The 26,263-nt window shown below is 53.8% G+C and overlaps 1 protein-coding gene across 2 annotated transcripts; it reads left to right on the top strand.

Annotated features, from left to right (window-relative positions):
* Positions 1 to 7,714: 7,714 nt before the first annotated feature.
* LOC144938541 (delayed-rectifier potassium channel regulatory subunit KCNS3-like) lies at positions 7,715 to 25,296 on the top strand. 2 transcript variants are annotated; one of them, XM_078866461.1, is made up of 5 exons: positions 7,715 to 7,839; positions 16,938 to 18,162; positions 19,875 to 20,081; positions 22,060 to 22,387; positions 23,849 to 25,296. In XM_078866461.1, exons 2-5 carry the CDS (start codon positions 17,053 to 17,055, stop codon positions 23,968 to 23,970), a joined length of 1,767 nt encoding a protein of 588 aa, XP_078722587.1. In that variant the 5' UTR covers positions 7,715 to 7,839; positions 16,938 to 17,052; the 3' UTR covers positions 23,971 to 25,296. The 2 variants fall into 2 exon arrangements, with proteins under 2 accessions (XP_078722587.1, XP_078722586.1); XM_078866460.1 differs by having other exon boundaries at positions 19,872 to 20,081; positions 23,849 to 25,295.
* Positions 25,297 to 26,263: the final 967 nt, after the last annotated feature.

Here is a 26,263-nt window from a genome sequence, read left to right as displayed (position 1 = left end):
CGCCACGCCGTGCAATCGTTGGGGTCATTTGATCCCTCGCTTCACCATACCTCACCACCGCGTTTGTCGGTGCGGGGTTGGTGAAGACATTGGGAGCGCAGATGCGTGCAGCAGCATAGAATGCCAGCGCTGTACAACCTCAATCGTCGCTTGTGGCCCTTCCTCGTGTGCTCTGACGAAGGGGCATTGCCTGAAACGTCGCCAATTATATATTTGACGAATGTGTTGACGACTTGTGCTTTCGTGGTTGTGCATTACTACGGACGCAGCATTCAAAAAGTATTTGCTGTTGCATCTAGGCCAGCTTAGTCCATCATCGCCCAAGGGTGGATACAACAAATACAGCACTTTCTTTGTAGAAATGTCACGGTGGTTGTCCTTGAGAGACCACCATCTACGAGTACGAATTCTACTATAACCACTAACTAACTAGTCACTAGTACTAACTCTACCCCTAACCACTAACTAACTTGCCAACACGCCACTAGTACTAGCTCTACCTATAACCTCTAACCAACCAGCCCCAAGTACTAACTCTACTCTTAACCCTAACCATCTATCCAGCCAGCACACGAGTACTCCTGCCACCACAAAACGTGACTTTTCATTTTCCGAGAATAGGTTTTCCCCTTTTTTTCTGGCAACAAAACAGCTGTGATAAGATGTTAAAACAAACAAACTGAAACTTTTGACAAGGAATCATGTCTGCATTAACCACAATACTTGTGGTCAAAATGCAGACAAAAAACACACTGATAATATCTGTGGCATTGTCCTTGAAACTGATTGGCCCACACCAGAGACAGCTTTCTTTTGAGCCTCGTCTCAAAACGGTGTCAGACCAGAGGACGCCAAAAGGCGCCGCTTCTCTCGTCTCACAGCGCCGGTGGCTTTCTGCTGCGAGTGAAAGGCTCGTGGTGTGAGGGCACCAGCGGGACAGAGAGGCATTTGTCTGCTGCTGCTGCTGTAGTTGGTTGGTGGTGGTGTCGGTGGTGTCGCGGTTCCACAGCGCGGGTGCGTAAAGAACACATCTGTAGGCGACTGCTCACTGTGTGGGGGTATTCGCAGTTGTGCTGCGGGTAACAGCTTTGCCGTTAGTGGGGTGGGGGGTTGTGTCGCTTGTCGTTCCGGCACGATGCCCCCGACGTTTCGCTGCACGTGGCTGACAGCTTCTTCGGGCACTGAAACGTCTCGACATCATGCCGGAGAAACACGCGCTAAGACCGCGGTAGAACTCTGAACTAATGGACGAGAAGGATATCTGGCAATATATTATGGAAGAGGGAGATAAATATTTGTTCGCAGTGTATTATTATTATTTACCCAGCTTACTTTTTATGTCCCGGGAATACTTCCAGATGACGGTGCTGGTGGGAAAACCAGCGTCAGTGGAATGTCTTATAGGTGCAATCCATACACAACATTGTGAAGCTGTGATGGTAGCAGGCGGGTCCAGCCCTTTCATGGGTCATGAAGCTCTCTCTGGAGCCTGCGAAAACATTGATCTGTGGAGGATGCTGCTGCTGCTTCTGTTGCTGCTGCTAATGCCGATTCTGCCCCGTGGATGGATGAAGGCTGTGCTGTTTAATTTGCCATGAAGATAACCGAGCGTAGTTTTACGTTGTTTTCTTCAAGAGAGCTGATAGCTTCAATGTTTTTTCTCTCTCTCTCTCCAAAACCACAGAATAAATGAGGCTGGCGCAACAAAGTTCTGCCCGATATCGCACGGACGGCATGCCCTTGCAATCACGTGCGTGTGGATACACAGTGGCATGAATATAACGGGATGTGGTTTGCCGAACCACTAAACATACATTTCCAAGCAGTACTCCCGAAGCAAATAAATTAAATCAAATAAAGTTATAGCGCGCGTGCAGTGCATTGGTGGCATGTTGATAGCTACGTCTCCAGGTTCAAGGCGGTCCCAGTTTATTTTCTCCGCGTCCTCCGGCTTTCCCCTTCACATTTAGAAACGTGCATTCAGGTTATTTGGCTGCTATACATTCCCACGTGATAAGCCACTTCGTTGAGCTATCATCTGTAATGGTCAGGCCGCTTCTAAAAAAGATCTATACAGCTCAGCGAGCCTTACCTGGTAACTAAAAATGTTTTTGTTTAATTTCATAGAAACTGTGGAAGTAACACCGTGGGTTATTACAGAAAACAAACATGCCGACACATTCCACCCGTGAATTAGCCCGGTAATTCGAGGACGCACCGCATTTGTAAAGCACACGCACACACACACACGGGTAGAATGACGCATTCATATTCAACACAGTCACCCTCTTTAACAATGAACCTTTCACGGCCTTCCTGAATCTTTTGGATTCCTTTAAAAAAAATCACGTGGGGTGGGTGGGGGGGGGGCAGGGGGGGGGGTCTTTTTTCCCCCAACTGCACCAGGGTCTACTTCCCGCTGTCCAAAGACACTTTTCATGAATTTTTTTTTACAAAATCCATGAAACCAAATAAGAATGTAACATCGTATAGGCTGTATATATATCTCCACCAACCATGATGAAGGAGCAGGGGCCGTTAAGAACCACTTGATCATGATCATACACTAAATCATATGTTTATGTATATTTAACATTTGATTGCTAATTAGCTATACCACCGCAGATTATATAGATTCGCCCCACTGTAGATCCTATCGGCTCATACTACTGCTCTATATGATACAATTCAACTCTATTGCAGAGCCGATGCATGCACACCATTGTAAACTATCTCGATTTGTGATATACAGTATGTTGATTTTATGTAGATTCACCACCACCAGATGCGACAGCTTCGCGCGACTAAACATTCTAACCTCACCGCCAAAAGGCACGGACAATTGTCACATGTCATTGACATGCCATTGACATGGCATTGACAATTGTCACATGTCATTGACATGTCATTGACATGTGATTCACAATTGTCACATGTCATTGACAATTGTCACATGTCATTGACATGTCATTGACATGTCATTGAATCATGAATGGAAAATTAAAAGACGAGGCAGAGTGCAACTTTTGGCCCCGCAAACCAAACTCTGGACCAAATCGCAAACCACTGCCGTGTGCGCTCCTATCGATGCAGAGAGGTGGAACAGCACATCAACACAAACTCAAACTCTCTATCTCCTGAAGCCCTCTCGTGGCGAGCAGACCTATACATTGGGCATCGAGCTCCTAAACATATTTGCTGCCAAATGCAAGAACATAATTGAATGAATAAAACGTTACGAGTGTAAACAAACAACGAAAATCGCGACATCGCCAAAACAAATCCGAAGCAAGACCCCCCCCGCCGTACCCCATGAAAATGTAGGTTTATCCATAAAAAAAATGGATAAACCTCCGATTAGCACAGTTGGCTACGTACGGTGCGAAAGAAATTCAACATACGGCCCATACTATGCGAGACAAAAGCCCATCATTCATTTGTCCTGAAAATAGACGACAACTTCATGGCCGACGCAATGTTATTGTCCAAAAAGTGAGCGTATTTTTGTGGAGAGAAGATGGATTATGTGAGCCAAATAATCCCACAAACTGTTTATTTTAATTTGGTGGGGCCATCTGCGGGGAGATTAGGATTGTGTTGTTATCACGGATTGATTGTGAAGAGTTCCAATAAAGCCATTATGGGTCACCCTGCCACTGACTCGCTGCTCGGACTGAAATAATAATTAATTCATTAATATTATTCTTAAATTATATATATATGTGTGGATATAAATTATGGAATTTATTTCTTCCGGAACACCAATCATGTAATTAAACTCCATGCCTGTTCATGACCTCATATCACGGTCTATGAACACCAAGGTCGTATCCACACACACGCGCACACACTTATCCAGTCTACACACACGCGCACACACTCATCCAGTCCACACACGCACACACACTCATCCAGTCCACACACACGCGCACACTCATACGGTCCTGGTTTTCCCAAATCCCATGGTGCTTTGCGCAATTAACGTGCACAAAATGCCAAGAAATCTCCTCGAGTGGCCGAGAGAAAGAGCGAAAGTCCGTGCCGGATCGGAGCCGAAGGGATTACGGATCCAAGCTTGCCTTGCCCTTGATCCGAGTGTTGTTAAGACAATGGAGCGTGACGGATTAGGTGACAATCCGTAATCCACCACTTTAATTGGAATCAATCAAATCAATGTATAATTTACTTAGAAGCAGGCGGCGATTCAATGATTGGCCGAGTTAATATATATTATTATTTTTACTTTAAGCAAGTATTGGTGTTCGAATAATCCAAACATCAAATAATAACAGTAAAACATGTACTTTGTTAATACGTGTAGGATAATCGTCATCGTCATCGTCATCAGCAGCAGCCTTAATCCACTGCTGGATGAAGGCTCCTGCTACTGTCACGCGACACAAAACAACCGAGCAGCCCGCACACGAGCCGATGTCATCGCTCCATCTCCGCGGGCGGAAGTCCTCTCGTATTTACGACTCCGTCGTGAGTCTCGAACACCAATCCATCATCATCATCATCATCGCCGTGGTGGTAGTGGTGGTCATCCTCACCCGGCCCGCCTGGTGACGTGCCCTACCCAAGCCCACTTTACTCGTCTTAACAGCCTATGAACGACAACAACAACAACAATTAACGCGGTCATCTATAACAATAATGGATTGCAAAGGAGAAAGAGGGAGGGGCGGAGGGAGGTAATTTAAGGAGCCGGTTATTGTTGCCGCTTAGGGTCGGTCGTTCTCTTTACGTTACGATCCGCGAGTTAACTTAAGGGTCCGTGACGAGTGGGAAGTCCCCGCAGTGGCAAAAGTGTTTGTCCCTGTGACCCCCCCCCACCTCCCAGGCCTCTCATAGCCGCACTCGTGGGTTAAATCCTCTGCTGGATGAAGAATTCCTCTGCCTGTACGTCTCTCGGCATTGCTGCGATGTCAATAAATTAATGTGTGCTCACACAGACTCCTTGGCTGCCATTCCGTGGTTAGCCTCGGCCACTTTCCTTCCAACGACCGTGGCCTGGTTAAGTTCACTTACTGGACGTCTGTGATTAAAGAGCTTTCTAGCTCATCGGATTCCTGCAGTATAAATACATATTCTGATTCGTATGATCAGTTTTAATTGCGTCTCTCAACTGCGTACGTTCGCCTCGGTGGCTGTGAGATGTTAACTACCTCGCCTGGTCTACAGGAGGTCGTGGGTTAGATCCCGACCTTGACACCTGCTGCTGCTGTATATTTGGAGTTTGTTTGTGTCTCTCTCTCTCCCCGTGGTCGCGTGGATTTTTCTCCGGGTTGTCCGTTTTTTCCCCTCCACATTACGAATCAACATCACGCGTTTACAGTAATTGTCTGTTATACATTTCCACGCGATAAGCCACTTCGCTGAGCTATCAATTGTGGCCAGGTGGCTTCTGAAAAAGAGCTGTACATAGCTCAGTGGGCCTTACCTGATCAAATAAACACCGTTTAGTTTACGTTCTCTTATACACGCGTCTTTTTCGTACTTTTGTCAACGTCCGTGTTTCTGAACCGAATGTCGCAGCAAGGCCATGCGGACGATACATGATGTGCAACCGTGAGCCGTGGCCGGGAGTTGAACCCAGCTTGCCGGGGTTCATGGCGCAGTATGCAAACCACTGCGCCACCGCTCCCCGTACACGCAATAGACCCGCGCGCACACATACTCGTGGAACAACAACAACAAACACATACACTCACGTAATCAAACACGAAGATCCCCCGTGTAGCCTTAACAGACTGTTGGGGCAAGTGCTGTCAGCGAGTAGCACCTACGAAAGCCGGCACGGCACACGAGGGGGTGGGTGGCCAGGACCACGCCCCACCGCCTCCCCAGGAATCACGTGTACACACCACGCCAGGTTAACACACCACGCCAGGTTTACACACCACGCCAGGTTTACACACCACACTCAATAACGTGTACACACCACGCCAGGTTAACACACCATACTCAATAACGTGTACACACCACATCAGGTTAACACACCACACTCAATAACGTGTACACACCACGCCAGGTTAACACACCACACTCAATAACGTGTACACACCACATCAGGTTAACACACCACACTCAATAACGTGTACACACCACGCCAGGTTAACACACCACACTCAATAACGTGTACACACCACACCAGGTTAACACACCACGCCAGGTACTCATTTAAGGTTGAGTTGACCTAGGGGAGGCCCAGGACCGGTTCGAATATTCGCCACTGTAATTTGGGTCGTGAGCGGGAATCGAATTGGTGTGGTTGGCTTCGCAGCGCAGCAACTACTACACTGCCGCTCCCCATAAATAAACACAAAAAAACAAAGACAAAGATCCCCCGTGTAGCCTTAACAGACTGTTGGGGCAAGTGCTGTTAGCGATCGCCTATGACGGCCGACACACAGTCACAGACACACAGTCACATACACACAGACACACAGTCACAGACACACAGTCACAGACACACAGACACAGTCACACAGACACACAGACGCACAGTCACAGACACACAGACACAGTCACAGACACACAGACATACAGTCACAGACACACAGACAGACAGACACACAGACACACAGTGAAAGACACACAGACACAGTCAAAGACACACAGACACAGTCACAGACACACAGACACACAGTCAAAGACACACAGACACACAGTCACAGACACAAAGTTAAATAACCTCCACGGAGCCAGGCCGATTGCTCAGAGAAGTGCAGTCAGCGAGCACTGAGTGAGCCCGTCACGATGCACGAGGGGGGTCGTGTGGTCACCACCACGCAGGGCCGCCTTTGTCTTCCCAGTACCTAACAAAAACAAAGATCCCCCGTATAGCCTTTACAAACTGTTGGGGCAAGTGCTGTTAGCGAGCACCTATGAAGGCCGGCGCTGTGGCACACGAGGGGGTGGGTGGCCAGCACCACGCCCGGCCGCCTTTGTCTCTAGTGGCGATGTTTACACACGGCACCAGGTACTCATTTGAGGCTGAGTCGACCTAGTGGAGGCCCAGGACCGGTTTCAGATAATCGTCACCGGTGTCGGCCGTGAGAATCGAACCCGGGTCGCCAGGTTCGTAGTGCAGCGCGCTAACCGCTGCACCACCGCTCGATGGGGGTTGTGTGGTCAGCACCACGCAGGGCCGCTTTTGTCTCCCCAGTACCTGACACACACACACACACACACGCGCACGTATTCCATACACCGTACATCAACTGTGTCTCGGCTTGAGCCGGAACAGTCCGGAGCGCTGTAACCACGATGACTTCGGCATGACACCCTCATCGTTCTCGTCGTCATCATTGTACCCTGTATCCATACAAACCGGGCCAAAACACGTCAACACAGAGAGCGTGCCGTAATGTGGGAATTACCATGTCGACACGTACAATATACTTCTCGTGGTGCTGGAGAGCTTGAAGCCAATAATTCACACTTAAAGCCAGCCAGCACTAGCAGCGTTCCGGAAAATGTCGTGATAAAAAAAAAACTCAGCCATGCACGTCTATATATAATGTATATTGCACGTGAAACAGACACTGCGTGGTTATATATTGCGGTGGTCCGCAAGTCAATTTCGTCCCAGGACCCAGATCCACCGAGCACCTCCTCCGCCCCTCCACACATGCAGCCTCTTAGACGAGTCCTCCTCTCCCCTCCTCCTCCCTCCTCCTCCCCCCTCCTCCTCCTCCCCCTCCTCCCTCCTCCCCATCCTCCTCCTCCAGCCCGACATATAACGGCATAGCACGCGCGAAGTTCCAAAAGAGAATTCGTGGTCGTGCCCGTGATCGTCATCGTCATCATGCTGTTGCGCATCTCTTAACACCGGTAAGAGATTTCTCCTCTCTGTACAAACACGCACGCGCGCACGCACGCACACACAAGACAAAGATCCTCCGTGTAGCCTGCGCAGACTGGTGGGGCAAGTGCTGTTAGCGAGCACCTATGTGAAAGCCGGCACGGTACACGAGGGTGGATTAGTGGCCAGCAGCCACGCCCGGCCGCCTTTGTCTCCCTGGTTGCGATGTTTACGCATCGCATCAGGTACTCGTATTGAGACTGAGTCGATAGTGGGGTGGCTGAGGACCCGGTTCAGATATAATCGTCGCCGTGAGCGGGAATCGAACTCGGGTGGCCGGGGTTCGTAGCGCAGAGCGCTACCGCTCCCCATACTCGCACACACGCACACATATTACTCCCCGTATGGCTTTTATATCCTGTTGGGAGAAGTGCTGTTATCGAGCACCCGCGAAGGTAATATTGTCCGTGTGTATCGTGTGCGTGCGGATACACGCGCACAGACACATGTCACGTGCACAGCGACAGACACACGTACACGAGACGCACGCTCAGACGGACACGCGCGCACACGTACGCAGCAGACACACACACGCACACACGCATTAACAACACACGCATACATATACACACAACACACATACATTACACACACGTACATACAAAGACAAAGATCACCCGCATAGCCTTAACAGATTGTCGGGATAAGTGCTGTTAGCGAGCGCCTATTAAGGCAAGATCGGCGCACGAGGGGGTGGGTGGCCAACACCACGCCCGGCCGTCTTTGTATCCCCAGTGTTGTTGATGTGCACAGAACACACTAGGTCCAGTCATTTTAGGCTGAGTTTACCTAAGTAAGCAACAGCACAGGTTCAGGTGCATCAGGTGTACAAGTGCACACACACACGCAAGCACACACACACAAGCACACACACACTCTCATCAGATGCTCATAGTTAACGCTGAATCGACCCCGCTCAGATATCACGCGCCACTGATGATAGCCGTGTGCTTTATTAAACTCAACGTCGTCGCGATTGCATCGCTGCGCGCTAAACATTGCGCCACCGCTCCCGCTATGACCTCGCGTATAAAAATCAAGAGAGAATGAGGAATGTGAGTGTGAGTGATGTTCTAGACGAGCTAGAGGGCTGGGTGAGAGTGGTGTGAGTGATGTTCTAGACGGGCTAGAGGGCTGGGTGAGAGTGGTGTGAGTGTGAATGATGTTCTAGACGGGCTAGAGGGCTGGGTGAGAGTGGTGTGAGTGTGAATGATGTTCTAGACGGGCTAGAGGGCTGGGTGAGAGTGGTGTGAGTGTGAATGATGTTCTAGACGGGCTAGAGGGCTGGGTGAGAGTGGTGTGAGAGTGAATGATGTTCTAGACGAGCTAGAGGGCTGGGTGAGAGGGGTGTGAGTGTGAATGATGTTCTAGACGGGCTAGAGGGCTGGGTGAGAGGGGTGTGAGAGTTAATTATGTTCTAGACGGGCTAGAGGGCTGGGTGAGAGTGGTGTGAGTGTGAATAATGTTCTAGACGGGCTAGAGGGCTGGGTGAGAGTGGTGTGAGTGTGAATGATGTTCTAGACGGGCTAGAGGGCTGGGTGAGAGTGGTGTGAGTGTGAATGATGTTCTAGACGGGCTAGAGGGCTGGGTGAGAGGGGTGTGAGAGTGAATGATGTTCTAGACGAGCTAGAGGGCTGGGTGAGAGTGGTGTGAGTGTGAATGATGTTCTAGACGGGCTAGAGGGCTGGGTGAGAGGGGTGTGAGAGTGAATGATGTTCTAGACGAGCTAGAGGGCTGGGTGAGAGTGGTGTGAGTGTGAATGATGTTCTAGACGGGCTAGAGGGCTGGGTGAGAGTGGTGTGAGTGTGAATGATGTTCTAGACGGGCTAGAGGGCTGGGTGAGAGGGGTGTGAGAGTAAATGATGTTCTAGACGGGCTAGAGGGCTGGGTGAGAGTGGTGTGAGTGTGAATGATGTTCTAGACGGGATAGAGGGCTGGGTGAGAGGGGTGTGAGAGTAAATGATGTTCTAGACGGGCTAGAGGGCTGGGTGAGAGTGGTGTGAGTGTGAATGATGTTCTAGACGGGCTAGAGGGCTGGGTGAGAGGGGTGTGAGAGTAAATGATGTTCTAGACGGGCTAGAGGGCTGGGTGAGAGTGGTGTGAGTGTGAATGATGTTCTAGACGGGCTAGAGGGCTGGGTGAGAGGGGTGTGAGAGTGAATGATGTTCTAGACGGGCTAGAGGGCTGGGTGAGAGTGTGAATGATGTTCTAGACGGGCTAGAGGGCTGGGTGAGAGTGGTGTGAGTGTGAATGATGTTCTAGACGGGATAGAGGGCTGGGTGAAAGTGTGAATGATGTTCTAGACGGGCTAGAGGGCTGGGTGAGAGTGGTGTGAGTGTGAATGATGTTCTAGACGGGCTAGAGGGCTGGGTGAGAGGGGTGTGAGAGTGAATGATGTTCTAGACGGGATAGAGGGCTGGGTGAGAGTGTGAATGATGTTCTAGACGGGCTAGAGGGCTGGGTGAGAGTGGTGAGAGTGTGAATGATGTTCTAGACGGGCTAGAGGGCTGGGTGAGAGGGGTGTGAGAGTGAATGATGTTCTAGACGGGATAGAGGGCTGGGTGAGAGTGTGAATGATGTTCTAGACGGGCTAGAGGGCTGGGTGAGAGTGGTGTGAGTGTGAATGATGTTCTAGACGGGCTAGAGGGCTGGGTGAGAGTGGTGTGAGTGTGAATGATGTTCTAGACGGGCTAGAGGGCTGGGTGAGAGTGGTGTGAGAGTGAATGATGTTCTAGACGGGATAGAGGGCTGGGTGAGAGTGGTGTGAGTGTGAATGATGTTCTAGACGGGATAGAGGGCTGGGTGAGAGTGGTGTGAGTGTGAATGATGTTCTAGACGGGATAGAGGGCTGGGTGAGAGTGGTGTGAGAGTGAATGATGTTCTAGACGGGATAGAGGGCTGGGTGAGAGTGGTGTGAGTGTGAATGATGTTCTAGACGGGCTAGAGGGCTGGGTGAGAGTGGTGTGAGTGTGAATGATGTTCTAGACGGGCTAGAGGGCTGGGTGAGAGTGGTGTGAGTGTGAATGATGTTCTAGACGGGCTAGAGGGCTGGGTGAGAGTGGTGTGAGAGTGAATGATGTTCTAGACGGGCTAGAGGGCTGGGTGAGAGTGGTGTGAGTGTGAATAATGTTCTAGACGGGCTAGAGGGCTGGGTGAGAGTGGTGTGAGTGTGAATGATGTTCTAGACGAGCTAGAGGGCTGGGTGAGAGTGGTGTGAGTGTGAATGATGTTCTAGACGGGCTAGAGGGCTGGGTGAGAGTGGTGTGAGTGTGAATAATGTTCTAGACGGGCTAGAGGGCTGGGTGAGAGTGGTGTGAGTGTGAATGATGTTCTAGACGAGCTAGAGGGCTGGGTGAGAGTGGTGTGAGTGTGAATGATGTTCTAGACGAGCTAGAAGGCTGGGTGAGAGTGGTGTGAGTGTGAATGATGTTCTAGACGAGCTAGAAGGCTGGGTGAGAGTGGTGTGAGAGTGAATGATGTTCTAGACGAGCTAGAAGGCTGGGTGAGAGTGGTGTGAGTGTGAATGATGTTCTAGACGAGCTAGAAGGCTGGGTGAGAGTGGTGTGAGTGTGAGTGATGTTCTAGACGAGCTAGAAGGCTGGGTGAGAGTGGTGTGAGTGTGAATGATGTTCTAAACGAGCTAGAGGGCTGGGTGAGAGTGGTGTGAGTGTGAATGATGTTCTAGACGGGCTAGAGGGCTGGGTGAGAGTGGTGTGCGTGTGAATGATGTTCTAGACGGGCTAGAGGGCTGGGTGAGAATGGTGTGAGTGTGAATGATGTTCTAGACGGGCTAGAGGGCTGGGTGAGAGTGGTGTGAGTGTGAATTATGTTCTAGACGGGCTAGAGGGCTGGGTGAGAGTGGTGTGAGAGTGAATGATGTTCTAGACGAGCTAGAGGGCTGGGTGAGAGTGGTGTGAGTGTGAATTATGTTCTAGACGGGCTAGAGGGCTGGGTGAGAGTGGTGTGAGTGTGAATTATGTTCTAGACGGGCTAGAGGGCTGGGTGAGAGTGGTGTGAGAGTGAATGATGTTCTAGACGGGCTAGAGGGCTGGGTGAGAGTGGTGTGAGTGTGAATTATGTTCTAGACGGGCTAGAGGGCTGGGTGAGAGTGGTGTGAGTGTGAATTATGTTCTAGACGGGCTAGAGGGCTGGGTGAGAGTGGTGTGAGTGTGAATTATGTTCTAGACGGGCTAGAGGGCTGGGTGAGAGTGGTGTGAGAGTGAATGATGTTCTAGACGAGCTAGAGGGCTGGGTGTGAGTGTGAATGATGTTCTAGACGAGCTAGAGGGCTGGGTGAGAGTGGTGTGAGTATGAATGATGTTCTAGACGAGCTAGAGGTCTGGGTGAGAGTGGTGTGAGTGTGAATGATGTTCTAGACGAGCTAGAGGGCTGGGTGAGAGTGGTGTGAGTGTGAATGATGTTCTAGAGAGCTGGGTGAGAGTGGTGTGAGTGTGAATAATGTTCTAGACGGGCTAGAGGGCTGGGTGAGAGTGGTGTGAGTGTGAATGATGTTCTAGACGGGCTAGAGGGCTGGGTGAGAGTGGTGTGAGGGTGAATGATGTTCTAGACGAGCTAGAGGGCTGGGTGAGAGTGGTGTGAGTGTGAATGATGTTCTAGACGGGCTAGAGAGATCACGTTGGTCACTAATCTAATTAAGTTCACGCTTATAGCTAGAATCATCCGAAACGTGTGTTCTTTTTCAATTTTTGCCACAAACACGAGGGCGCCGAGGTTGATTGGTTTCGCTCTCAGGGCAGGGTCAACCTCCATCAACACGTCTCAAGCTCCAGTCCTCGCAGCCCCCCACCACCACCCCCCGCCTTTCCGCCTACTTCCCCGCTCAACTCTAGATGTACTCGTTCCACGCCCCATGCGCCCCATGATTGTTAAACGCGTCCCACGCGACGCGCGAAGCAATTGACGCTGTGTGCGTTAACGGAGCCGATTCACATGACGATTGAGATCTCATCTTCTCGGTTCTTTCGGTAAAGTCACGTCGAAGGGAAATAATGAAATAAAACAAATTTACATTAAAAAAACATAATACATTTTTTAAAATTATGTTTCATTTTTATTTTTTTATTATTTCCCTTTTACGTGACTTTACCGATAGAACCAAGAAGATTAATCCCTGCAGTCACGAAAGCTTTAAATCGAAATTGAGATCTCACTGCACGTGTGTGTGCGTGTGTGTGCACGTGTGTATGTGCGTGTGTGTGCACGTGTGTATGTGCGTGTGTGTGCACGTGTGTATGTGCGTGTGTGTGTTCGTGTGTATGTGCGTGTGTGTGCACGTGTGTGTGTGCGTGTGTGTGCACGTGTGTGTGTGCGTGTGTGTGCACGTGTGTATGTGCGTGTGTGTGTTCGTGTGTATGTGCGTGTGTGTGCACGTGTGTGTGTGCGTGTGTGTGCACGTGTGTATGTGCGTGTGTGTGCACGTGTGTATGTGCGTGTGTGTGTTCGTGTGTATGTGCGTGTGTGTGCACGTGTGTGTGTGCGTGTGTGTGCACGTGTGTGTGTGCGTGTGTGTGCACGTGTGTATGTGCGTGTGTGTGCACGTGTGTGTGTGCGTGTGTGCACGTGTGTATGTGTGTGTGTGCACGTGTGTGTGTGCGTGTGTGTGCACGTGTGTATGCGCGTGTGTGTGTTCGTGTAGTGGAGCGTTTAGCGTGCTGCGCTACGAACCCGGCGACCTGGGTTCGATTCCCGCTCATGGTCAACACCAGTGACGATTATCTGAACCGGTCCTGGGCCTCCCATGGGTCGACTCAGCCTCAAATGAGTACCTGGTGCGCTGTGTAAACATTGCCACTGGGGAGACAAAGGCGGTCGGGCGTGGTGTTGGCCACCCATCCCCTCGTGTGCCACAGTGCCGGCCTTCATAGGTGCTTGCTAACAGCACTTGCCCCAACAGTATATCTGTGTACACGTGTCTGTGTACACGTGTTCCACGTGTGTGTGTGCACGTGTTAAACGAGCCGAATTCGAGTTGGCCAGGTCTACGGCGCATGCGCTCACCACTGCGCCACCGCTCTGCCCCAGATGCATGTTCATGAATACCGATCTGTGCATATGGCGAATAAAAGTTAATCGTCTGATAACTCGCGCCCTGAAACTGGTTGGCGCATGATCCAATTGTATTGGCCATAGAAATAAATCTCTACCGCCGAGGTCTCGAACCAATAGGCTCACACAGATACCAATCTACCCACATAGAGACCCATAGACTCACACAGAGACCCATAGACTCTCAGATACCGATAGACTCACGCATATACCCATACCCCACATAGAGAACCATAGACTCACGCAGAAACCCATATACCTCCAATACAGCTTTCACAGTCCAACTGACCTTCATAGAGACCCATTTACCGTCGTAGCCGGGACCTGGTGGCTATGCACGTGGCCTGAAATCCAGCAGCTCCGATTACCACAGTTGGCTACGTACGGTGTGAAAGAAGTTCAACATACAATACGCTCCCATCCCAGAGCCATACTCTGGCTTGCCAGGAGAAGGCGGAACAGCAAGGGTGGACTCTCATCATCCGTCCAATCGGCACGGGGATAGAGCGTTGCCCCCTCGCACGCGCGTGTTTTCTCCGGGTGCTCCGGTGTTCTTCCCGCATGTATGTAAGCACTCATTGAAGCAGCTGAAAGCATCTCAATTTATGCAATTTGCATTAACGTCGCTATATAAATGGAAACGTTCTATATATAAATCAGCTTTAGCCTCCCGCAAATCCCGTGACTTCTGTGTGGCACTCTGAATCCCTCCCCTCTCCCCGCTGCCGGCTGTGAGGACAGACGCTGCTACTCGCTCCCTCTTGCTCCTCCCTCTCGTCTCCCCTCTCTCAGCAGCAGCAGCAGCATCATCATCACCCTCTCATCATCTTGACCCGCTCATTCCTTTTCCTCCTCCGCCTCCTCCTCCTCCCCTTCCTGCTGCTCATCTCGAGCCGTGCCATCATCTTGGGGACTTCCGTCCCAGGCAACCCTCCCCTCCTCCCCTCATCGCCCCCCTCTCCAAACCCCCTGCCGCCCCCGTCTGGTGCCCTTTAGCCATGAACTTTACCGCCCGCTCACTGCGCCGTTCATATCAGAGCCCAATGTAGTTGAGTGTCAGGGTGACACGATCTTCATCACAAGCCGGCCAAGCCAGCGGGTTAAGGGAGCCTCCGTGGTTCAGCGTGGATCGCGTGCTAACACCCCCCACCACCCCCACCACCACCCCTCCTACCACGTGTGTCGGCAGCATAACGCGAGCGATGATTCGACCACACTTCACCGCACGCCGCATGGGCAGTGCGGGGTGTTGGCGAATTGCGGGGAGCGTGGACGGCCAATGCACAGGAGTAGAGTACAACACTTACTCTCGTGGCTGCACTGCCCGCTTGTATGTACGTTGCACTTCTATGGCACCGTACGTAGCTCGCTGGGGGTCGCGAGACATGGCCAGATTTATTTGTTTACGTAAATAATCGTAAGTACGACCACTACTTTGTTTCATCAAACCCAATGTATCCATCGACATAATACTTTGTTTGAACGATTGAAAACCGAAGGGGTGCAAGGCTGCAGTCAAGGTTTAAGGACCACCGCATGAGAGACATCCGTTTGAGTGGCGTGCGACACAGACGTTGCTCTCTGCATCATGGTGCGTGGGAATGCACACACGCATGTTTAACTTCTTTCGCACCGTACGTAGCCAACCGTGCTCGTAGGAGCGTCGGCCCCGCAGCGACCTCTACACTGGACATTGGTCGCCCATCATCCAAGCAGTGTCCGGGTTCAACCCCGCTTAGCTTTACAAAGTCGGACGAGGTCGCGGGCATTTCGGGTGATGGTGCTCACAGGCAAACATTGGTACGAGGCGGTGCAGACTTCAGACGAAGGTCGCGACAGGAGAGACGAGGATGTCACAGCCGGGGGGTGTCTCAGATAAAGCCGCTGCACTGAGCGGCAACATGTCAGCGTCTTATACTGGTAGGAACCTCCTGGTTACACCAGCCCACAGGGGATTATTGTGTCCGTCCGTCGTGCAGGAAGGGGCTGGGTGGGGAGGGAGGGGCTGGGTGGGGAGGCGAGGTTGGGGAGGAGCTGGGTGGGGAGGGTGGGGCTGGGTGGGGAGGGGAGGGTGGGGAGGGGCTGGGGAGGGGCTGGGTGGGGAGGGGCTGGGTGGGGAGGGGCTGGGTGGGGATGGTGGGGCTGGGTGGGGGGTGGGAGGGGTGGGGCTGGGTGGGGAGGGGCTGGTCACCCCGTGGTGCCCTTATAAACTCAACGTTTAACCTACTCACGCCGGCTTGTGCCCGCCCTCACAGTCGGGCATATTTGCGGAATACACCACGCCGGCGTTTCCCCTGGCCATTGACCGAGCAACCCAACGTTCTTACCAGCTCCCTCCGCAAGAATGTGTTATTGCGGTGACTACGCTGCTTCTGCTGCTGCTGCTGCACGTGGCTGCACGTGGCTGCACGTGTGATCCAGCGCTGTGGAGGCAGCAGCCAGGGTTGGCGGATCACCACGCACAGATGCTGCGAAGTTCACCTTCTTCCCGCGAAGGGGGAGGGAGCGGTGGGTCGAGGGGCAGGTGTCATGAACCCCTCGCTCGCCGGGAGAAGTCGGTACAGCAAAACAAGTGTGGACTCCGCCTCGTTCCGTGTGTGTGGGATAGAGCGTTGCCCCCTCGCACGCGTGAGTTCTCTCGGGTGCTTCGGTTTCCTCCCGCGCGTAACAACTTCGTATGCAGAGGACCGCGGAGCTCGGGAAAATCGTTGGCGCTGGCTCCTCGTCGCCGCGTGGCTGCTGCTGCTGCCTTCCCGCACCTCGTCTGTGGTTCCTTCTCCTCGCCCCCCTCCCCTCTCTCTTTCCCTTCTCTACGAGAGCGACAGAATTCCGTGCGGGGGGGTCATCGCGTTGTTACAAGTTGACGTTATTCGTGTCATCATCATTATTATCACCACTGCCACCGTTGTAGAGTTATATCTGTGTCCTTTGAACGACGTATAGCCAACTTCCTCCAAATCCCTCTCCAACTCCCACCCCCCGCCAACTTGTCCCGGCACAGACCTCGGATTCGCGCCGACGCACAGCGGCAGACGTCGCGCGAAGCGTCTTCGAGCCGCCTGCCGCATGGGAGTTGATCCGGCTCGAGCATTCTCGCGCCGGGGCCAAGTCCAGCCATGGTTCACGGCCACGCCGCCCCGGCACCGCGAGAGGACGAGACCGCTCGGAGCCGCCACCACCGCCGCCTCTTCTCCCTCCCCACTCCTCCCACGCAGCCCTCCGCCGATAACGACGATGACGACGGCTACCCAGCAGCAACAGCAGCAGTGGCGGCAGCAGCAGCGGCGACAGCAGCAGCGGTGGCAGCAGCGGCAGCGTCGACTCCGACCACTTCCATCGACGGTAGCAACGAAGACTCCGACTCGAGCCACCTCCTCATCACTGTGAACGTCGGCGGCTTCCGCCAGAGGCTGTCCCCGGGCACGCTGCTGCGCTTCCCCGAGACGCGCCTCGGCCGCATTCTCTCATGCCGCTCCGAGTCGGCGATTCTGCAGCTGTGCGACGACTACGTGCGCGACAGCCGCGAGTTCTACTTCGACCGCCACCCGGGACTCTTCCGCCACGTGCTCGACTTCTACCGCACGGGCCGCCTGCGTGCGCTGCAGCAGGAGCTGTGCGTCTTCAGCCTGAGCCAGGAGATCGAGTACTGGGGGCTTCCCGACCTCCTGCAGGTGGCGAGCAGCTCGTACTGCTGCAGCCACCACTACCTGGAGCGGCTCGAGTGCCTCGCGGCGGGAGCGCAGGCCGGGCGGAGCGGCCGGCGCTGCCTGCGCAAGAATAACGACGACGATGATGACGATGAAGAGGAAGACGACGATGATGATGATGAGGACGATGATGACGACGACGACGATGGGAGCGACAACTCCGGCGATGAGGACGGTGACGCCCGCGGTGACGGTAGCGGCGGCGGCGGCGAGGATGACGAAGCGACCGACGCGAACTACCGATGCTGCGCCGGGAGACGCAGGAGGATGTGGGCGATGCTGGAAAACCCCGGCTACTCGCGCCTCGCCAAGGTCTACACGGGGGTGTCCATCGCCGTGCTGCTCGTGTCCATCATCTCCATGTGCGTCCACAGCATGGGGGACGAGCGCGCCGGGGCGGCGGAGGACCCCGCGCTGCCCGTGGTGGAGGACCCCGTGCTCGCCGTGGTGGAGGACGTGTGTGTCGCCTGGTTCACGCTGGAGCTCGCCGCCAGGATGATCGCGGCCCCCGACCTCAAGGTGCGACCTCGGGGAGCTGTCTCGCCTCCTCTTGTCCGTCTCCTCTGGGACTCCCTGTCTCTCTGTCTGTCTGTCTCCTCTGTCTCCACTGGGACTCCCTGTCTGTCTGTCTCTCTGTGTCCACTGTGACTCCCTGTCTCCCTGTCTCTTTGTCTGTCTGTCTGTCTCCTCTGTCTCCACTGTGACTCCCTGTCTCTCTGCCTCTCTGTCTGTCTCTGTGTCTCTGTATCTCTCTGTCTCTCTATCTCTGTGTCTCTCTGTCTGTCTGTCTCTGTGTCTCTCTGTCTGTCTGTCTCTCTGTCTCCACTGCCCGTCTCCCTGGGTTTGTAGAGAAATTAAGTTGGGACTGGGAGAATGGAGACATCTAAACAGGAAGACACAGTAGAGACAGACAGGGAGGCACAGGTTATGAAGACAGAGATACAGGGAGTCCCAGTGGAGACAGACAGACAGGGAGATGAGACAGAGGGGGGCAGAGAGAGACTGAAGACGGACAGTGGAAACGGACACAGGCAGACAACCAGTGGAGAGAGTGGAGACAGCCAGTGGAGACAGTGGAGACAGGGAGACAACCAGTGGAGACAGGGAGACAGGACTACAAATACTACCAGTGGGTGGGATAGTTTTTGAAAAAGCTCTCAGCACGTGGAGCGAAACGTCTGACATCATCTGGAATAGCACGTGGTACAACTCGTAAAGCAAACATTGTAAAGCGATACAGCACAACTGCCAACACCGACGCTATGGTAGTGATACTGAAAGGTAGTTACACTGGATGGTAGCTACGCTGGATGCGGTGTGCCTCGGGTGAGAAATATCTCCGGGTAGACGACTTGGACAGACCCGGCCGCAATTAAAAGCCGTGACTACTCCACTGCCTCTCCCCCTCATCATCATCCTCATCATCACCCTCCCCCTCCTCCTCCTCTTCCCCCTACTCCACCTCACCCTCATCCTCACCCTCCCCCTCCTCCTCCTCTTCCCCCTACTCCACCTCACCCTCATCCTCACCCTCCCCCTCCTCCTCCTCTTCCTCCTCCCCCTCCTCTTCCTCCTCCCCCTCCTCCTCCTCCTCCCCCTCCTCCTCTTCCTCCTCCCCCTCCTCCTCCTCTTCCTCCTCTCCCTCCTCCTCCTCATCACCCTCCTCCTCCCTCCCCCTCCTCATCCTCACCCTCCCCCCTCCTCCTCCTCTTCCTCCTCCCCCTCCTCCTCCTCATCACCCTCCTCCTCCTCCTCCCCCTCCTCATCCTCACCCTCCCCCTCCTCCTCCTCTTCCTCCTCACCCTCCTCCTCCTCTTCCCCCTCCTCCTCCTCTCCCTCCTCCTCCTCATCACCCTCCTCCTCCTCCTCCCCTCCCCCTCCTCTTCCTCCTCCCCTCCTCCTCATCACCCTCCTCCTCCTCTTCCCCCTCCTCCTCCTCTCCCCTCCTCCTCCTCATCACCCTCCTCCTCCTCCTCCCCCTCTCCCTCCTCATCCTCACCCTCCCCCTCCTCTTCCTCCTCCCCCTCCTCCTCATCACCCTCCTCCTCCTCTTCCCCCTCCTCCTCACCCTCCTCCTCTCCCTCCCCCTCCTCATCCTCACCCTCCCCCTCCTCCTCCTCTTCCTCTCCCCCTCCTCATCACCCTCCTCCTCCTCTTCCCCCTCCTCTACCCCTCCTCCTCCTCATCACCCTCCTCCTCCTCTTCCCCCTCCTCCTGCTTCCCTCCAGAAGTTCTTCAGCCGCCCGCTCAACTCCATCGACCTGGTGTCGGTGACTCCGTTCTACGCGACGCTGCTGCTGAGCGGCGTGGAGCTGGGCAACGTGGGCCGCGTGGTGCAGATCCTGCGGCTCATGCGCGTGCTGCGCATCCTGAAGCTCGCGCGGCACTCCACGGGACTCCGCTCGCTCGGACAGACGCTGACGCACAGCTACCACGAGGTGGGGGCCCGTGGGCGGGGGGGCGGGGAGGGCGAGGGGGGGAGAGGGGCATGGAGGGGGAGAGGGGTAGGGGGGGAGAGGGGCATGGAGGGGGGGGCGAGGGGGGGAGAGGGGCATGGAGGGGGAGAGGGGTAGGGGGGGAGAGGGGCATGGAGGGGGGGGCGAGGGGGGGAGAGGGGCATGGAGGGGGAGAGGGGTAGGGGGGGAGAGGGGCATGGAGGGGGGGGGCGAGGGGTAGGGGGGAGAGGGGCATGGAGGGGGCAAGGGGATGGTGGGGGGGGGGCGAGGGGCATGGAGGGGGGGCGAGGTGATGGTGGGGGGGGGGGCGAGAGGCATGGGGGGCGGGCGAGGGGCATAGAAGGGGGGCGAGGGGATGGTGGGGGGGGCGAGGGGCATGAAGTGGGGGGGGGACGAGTGGCATGGAGGGGGGGGGGACGAGGGGCATCGGGGGGGGCGAAGAGATGGTGGGGGGGGGGACGAGGGGGCATGGAGGGGGGGGGGGCGAGGTGATGGTGGGGGGGGGGGGGCGAGGGACATGGCGGGGGGAGGGCGAGAGGCATGGGGGGGGGGCGAGGTGATGATCGGCTGGGCAGATGTCTACTGGACATCTGTGAAAAAGAACTTTACAGCTCATCGGATTCCGCCAGCATAAATAAAGATTCTGATGATTCTGAAGATGCGCGTGCGAGGGAAGGAGGGAAGGGAAGTCCCCAAGACGGTCAAAGAGGGGGGGGGGGCACGGCTCGAGATGAGCAGCAGGAAGAGAGGAAGAGAATACTCTGAATATTTATATATATCGGATGAATCTGATGAACTATAAAGCTCTTTTTCACAGATGTAAATTAGAGAGTGCTGAATCATCACTCACCCGGATCAGTTGGTGGGCAGGTGAGCAGACAATCGTGTGGGTAGGTAGGCAGGTGTGAAGATGGGCAGGTGGACAGGCAATCAGGTGGGAGGGTATTCAGGTGGGAAGTTTTTGTTTTCAGGGTTTTCAAGGCGTAAGCAGACATTGAACTAAACTTGTGGCACCTATCGAGCGCACGATCAGGATTGACCGCTGCCAACGACTCGTGGCACTTTCCTCGTGCAGTGCGGTAAAGTGTGGGCACTGCCACCTCTTCCAAGACGTCTGGCCCGCGTGGAAGAGTAGGCCAAATCCCCCCTCTAGATGGGGCTCTCTAAAGTTCCCTCTTAGCGGAGGCCCTTCTGTCGGCAGTGGCGTGAGCAAGCAATTGCAGGGGCTGCGTTTTTACCTTTACCCCCTACGGACACGGTCGCTAGCGTCTCTGTGTGCTGGGTGGTCACGAGGGTTGACGCCGCGCATTGGTCAGTGTTGGTTGGAGGCGAGGCTGCGCATCTCAATGTTTATTTTACATTTCCCTGGCCCGGCTGCAGAAACACATTTACATTTCACAAGTACTTCCCCCCCTCCCTCCTCTCCCCCCTCCCTCCCCTCCATCCCCCTTCCTTCCTCCCTGTCTGGCTGGTTGCTCCCGCCCATGCATCTCCCACCCCAAACCATATGGCATTGATAGAAATGACCATGAGTCAATCATGAATCGCACAGCCCCTGATATTGTTCTTTGGGTGTCTGTGAATGGGCGACTCTCTGGGTCCCCGTGTCTACGGTTCCCCGTACATCTCTGTGCGAGTTGATGGGCCTCTGTGTGAGTCTATGGTCCTCTGTGCAAGTCTATGGTCCTCTGTGCAAGTCTATGAACGTCAATGCAAAGTCGATGTGCCGTGTAAGAACGGCTGTCCCTGGCAATAGCCCTTGCTTAGCTCGACAGCAGCAGGGCATTGCAATAGTTTAAGGTGAGTGCGCACGGCGCTCTGAGTTGCCGAGGCAATCGGATGCTCCTCTCCACCCAAAACCCTCGTCCGCATCCCCCGCGGCACCGCCTGGGCCTCGATGATCACGTGGTTCGGTCTGCGACTGGGGCTGTGTGGCGGTGTGCGGGGGTCACGTGCGCAGGTGGGCATGCTGCTGCTCTTCCTGTCCGTGGGCATCTCCATCTTCTCGGTGCTCATCTACTCGGCGGAGAGGGACGAGGAGGAGGGGGGGCTCGCGAGCATCCCGCTGTGCTGGTGGTGGGCCACCATCAGCATGACGACCGTGGGCTACGGGGACACGTACCCCGTGACCGCCGCCGGCAAGGCCATCGCCACGGCGTGCATCATCTGCGGCATCCTCGTCGTGTCGCTGCCCATCACCATCATCTTCAACAAGTTCGCCATGTACTACAGGCGGCAGAGCAAGCAGCTGCGGCGTGCGGCTGCAAAGTATGCCGCCGTCGCAAAACGTACGTTGTCTGGGAGACAGCCCAGAGCCTCTGTAAACTCACAATTTTAACCTTCTTCTTGGTTCTTTCGGTGAAGTCACGTAGAAGGGAAATAATAAAATAAAAAATAAAACATTATACAATATTATTTATTAAAAATAAAACATAAAATATAATTTCTTATGTTGTATTTTTATTATTTTATTATTTCCCTTCTACGTGACTTTACCGAAAGAACCAAGAAGATGAATCCCTGCAGTCACGAAAGCTTTAAATCGCTATTTTAACTGAACTCGTATTACTCTTTGTTTCTTTCGGTAAAGTCATGTAGTTAGAAATTAAATTTTTAAAAATCACGACGTTTCGATTGCAACACAAGCGGTTGTCATAATTATTTTATTTCTACCCACGTGACTTTACCGAAAGAACCAAAGAGTGTGGATTCCTGCACTCACGAAAGCTTCAAATCACGATTGAACTCTTATTCTTTTTTTACTTAAACTATTTTTTAAAATCTTGATTTGAAGCTTTCGTGACTGCAGGAATCCATCCTCTTGGGTTATTTCGGTAAAGTCACGGAGGTATAAATAAAATTAAAAAAATCATGACGTTTCGAACGTCGTGATTTTTTTTTTACGAGGTAGGGGCCTGCTGAGCCATGTGGCTCTTTATTCAGAAGCAACGTGGTTATCGCAAATGATAGCTCAACGAAGTGGCTTATCACGTTGACGTGTATACCCCTAGCAGCCAAATACTCTAAACCGTGCAACCACTGCTCTAAACACGCAACCTACAAATAGACAGCAGCAGGCGTCAGGGTCGGGATCGAACCCACGACCTCCTCCATACCCGGCGAGGTCGTTCACATCTCCCCACCGCGACGGTTTGGCCGTAGCATTCGACGTTTCCCGCTGGGTGTTGCGCCCAGCGGCTGCGGGTAGCCACCGCAGCAGCGGGCTCAGGCAGGTGGTCGCATCAAGATGCCGCGGGTAACTCCCCCGGCGGAGCGTTGTGTGTGATTGGTAATAAAAACTAAATGTGGTGTGAATCGCCTCTCGACGTAGTGACCGGTTTTTTGTTGGGAAAGATGTCAATTTGCGCGTTTGTTGTTAACGTGACAACTGGATTTGTTTGTAGGCGCCCGGGGGAGCGAAATGTTATCCCAATTGATCGATTCGCGGCGTAATTTTCAGATTTGGCAAATGCGGCCGTTGTTGGCGGCACACGATGGGCCGACTCTTGGCGAATGACGTCCGGTGGATCTTTAACGTCCACGGTGAAGCAGAGGGAGGCGCCTCGTAGCATTGTTACGGTCATCGTCACGCGCCGCAGCATTAACCAGGGCGGCCGCTGGAATTCGAACCGCGAACTTCCGCAGCTCCTGCCGGGCCCGTGCCACCGTTCCCAATCCTCTCTCTTCTCTTCCCCCCACCTCGCCCCTCCCTCCCGCACCCCCTTCCCCCCCCCCTCCATCCCGAGCAGGCGCTGAGAAGGAAGACTGCCCTTCGATCCGCAGCCGAAGCCCCAGCATAGACGTGATCCCCAGGAAGGCGGCGTCAGCCCAAGGCGAGTCGCTCCTCGCCAACGACAAGAGCTCCATGTGAAGAGACCGCGGGGGGCGCGCCGCTCTGGCGACAAATCTCCCGAAGTCGAGGAACCTCCCGGCAACCCTCGCCTCGAGCTGCCCGCCGGCGCGACTCTCCGCTGTCGCCGGGCCCGCGACCCGCTACGGGCTTTGCAACGCGCGGCGCACGGCAAGCTTGGGAGGTGGCCCGGCCGGCCGGCTCAGGGGGTGTTCATAGTCAATGGCCGTGTCGCAGAGATCGAGAGAGAGAGAGAGACTCTGAGGCAGTCACCGATGAGATCACGGGCTCCAGGCGTGAAGGTTGACGTTAGGGCCATGCGATGTGTGGTTTTGTAGCGGAGGACGAGATTGCCGAGGCTTCATCCAGCTGTGGATAGATGATGATGATGATGTTGTTGTAAGAATGAGATGCCGGGTGGTCTAGGGGTCACAGCACTGAGCCGGAACCTCTGAGATGTTCGGTTGCACTTTGAGGTTCAGCCGTTGCCCGTGACCATCAGCGAGCTGATGGTCTAAGTCCGGTCACCGATGATTGCTACGACAACAGAAAAGTTGACTGTTGATTTGCACTTCATGCGGCTCATTCCAGCTCTGGGAGTTTAAAATGAAAGCGGTTTTATTGAGGAACACTCTTAGCAGAGCACGTGACAGGTGTAAGAGAGAGGCCCGTTGGAGTGGCTTTAGAAGTGGTTCTTTGATGTCATCTTCAAGGCAACTTTCCGACACAAGGTGATGCACTGGCAGCACAATTATAATATTAACCAAAAAAGTAAGAGAGACAAAAAGTATCTAGATGAAGCTCCTGAGAGCAATCTCTGCGGTAGTCGCATTAACATAGAGGGAGACGACGAGAGGAGAGAGCAAGCGGCGATGATAGAGCCGCTCTAGAAACGACAGCAGCAGTAGCAGAGAGATCAGTGGGTGGGGGGGGGGGGGGACTGACGACTTTGAGTGTGGAGAGAAGTAGCCAAGAAACAAGAAGACACAAATCGCTTCCCACCTCCACCCCGATTCCCGCTTTCCCCCCCACCCAGGCTACGGACACTCTCCAATTACCGACGTTTGGTCACGCGACCGATCGCAACATTTGCTCTGGTGCTTTAATTATCATACTCTTAGTTATTTCAGTAGAGTCACGTAGGTAAAAAAAAATAATTAAAATTAATAAAATAAAACAATAAAATCACGACGTTTCGGAGGCAACACAAGTCTCCGTCATCAGGTGGGACCGTCACAGCCAGATTTTGCTGCATCAAGTGAGGCAGGGATTCAAGATGCAAGCTCTTAAATACAAGTTTAGGGGGAGGAGAGGGGGGGAGGAGCTTATCAGAATGTGGTAGCCAATGAATGGAAAGTATCGGGAGGGGGGGGGCTAAAAGAGGGCGCGAGGTACTTTAATTATCTCCACGCACCGCGTGTTGCCTCGGGAGATATTGGCCCATGGAGATCCCGTCGAGCGCCCGAACGATTGTGCATTTGAAGGGGACACCTCGCACCGAATACTATTCGATCATTTTTGCAGGCTGTTGTTGCTCCCGGTACTCCGGCGCCCAATGGCCCCGTGCTCACGACGCCACGCGGCGTTTCGTCACGCCACGCACGGACATTCACTGCTCGGAAAAGCGTGCGAGGAAGCCGCCACGGATGAGTGACGGTTCAGTGGCGCTACCGGACTTGCAACTCCAGAGGTCGCCGGTTCGATCCCATCTCCCGGAGCTGCGGTTGAGACCCTGATGCGTGTTTCTTAAGCCGCCCACCGCCCGCGCCGCCTCCGTCCACCCGGCGGCGTGAATGGGTTGCGCCGCAGTTAGTCGATCGGATAGGAGAGGAGAGAGCAAGCGGGGTAAAGTGTGGAAGAGTAGGCCAAAATACCGTCTAGAGGGATCCTCGAGGGCTGCCTCTAAGTGGAGGCTCTTCTGCCGGCAGTGGCATGAGCAGGGAATAGCAGGGCTGCACTCTTACCTTGTTTTCCTTTTAGCCGAGTAAAGTATATATGTACATATGAAAAATATATCAGCCTAACAGACCATGCACTTTACTGTCGTGTAAATAAGAACATTATACAGCCTCTTGCATTTACAGTCACGAATGGTGAAAAACAAAGATAGTATCGGGTTGACTGCCATGCAACGAACGTTACTCCCATGTGGCAGAGCGGGTGGGGAATGTGCTGCCCCCTTCTGTGCGTGGACCAGAGTATCACTTGAAGAACAAGAAGGAGAAGGGATCTCAGATGTAGTTCTGTGGTATCCGCTTCGGTGGACCACTCCGTAACACGAAGGTGTCACGCTGGCTCTGCGATATTTCCGAAT

Source organism: Lampetra fluviatilis, chromosome 22, assembly GCF_964198595.1.
Source record: "Lampetra fluviatilis chromosome 22, kcLamFluv1.1, whole genome shotgun sequence".
In the NCBI taxonomy this organism is placed as follows: domain Eukaryota; kingdom Metazoa; phylum Chordata; class Hyperoartia; order Petromyzontiformes; family Petromyzontidae; genus Lampetra; species Lampetra fluviatilis.
The sequence above is the reverse complement of the archived record's forward strand: the minus strand, read 5'-3'. Positions and strand labels throughout refer to the sequence as shown.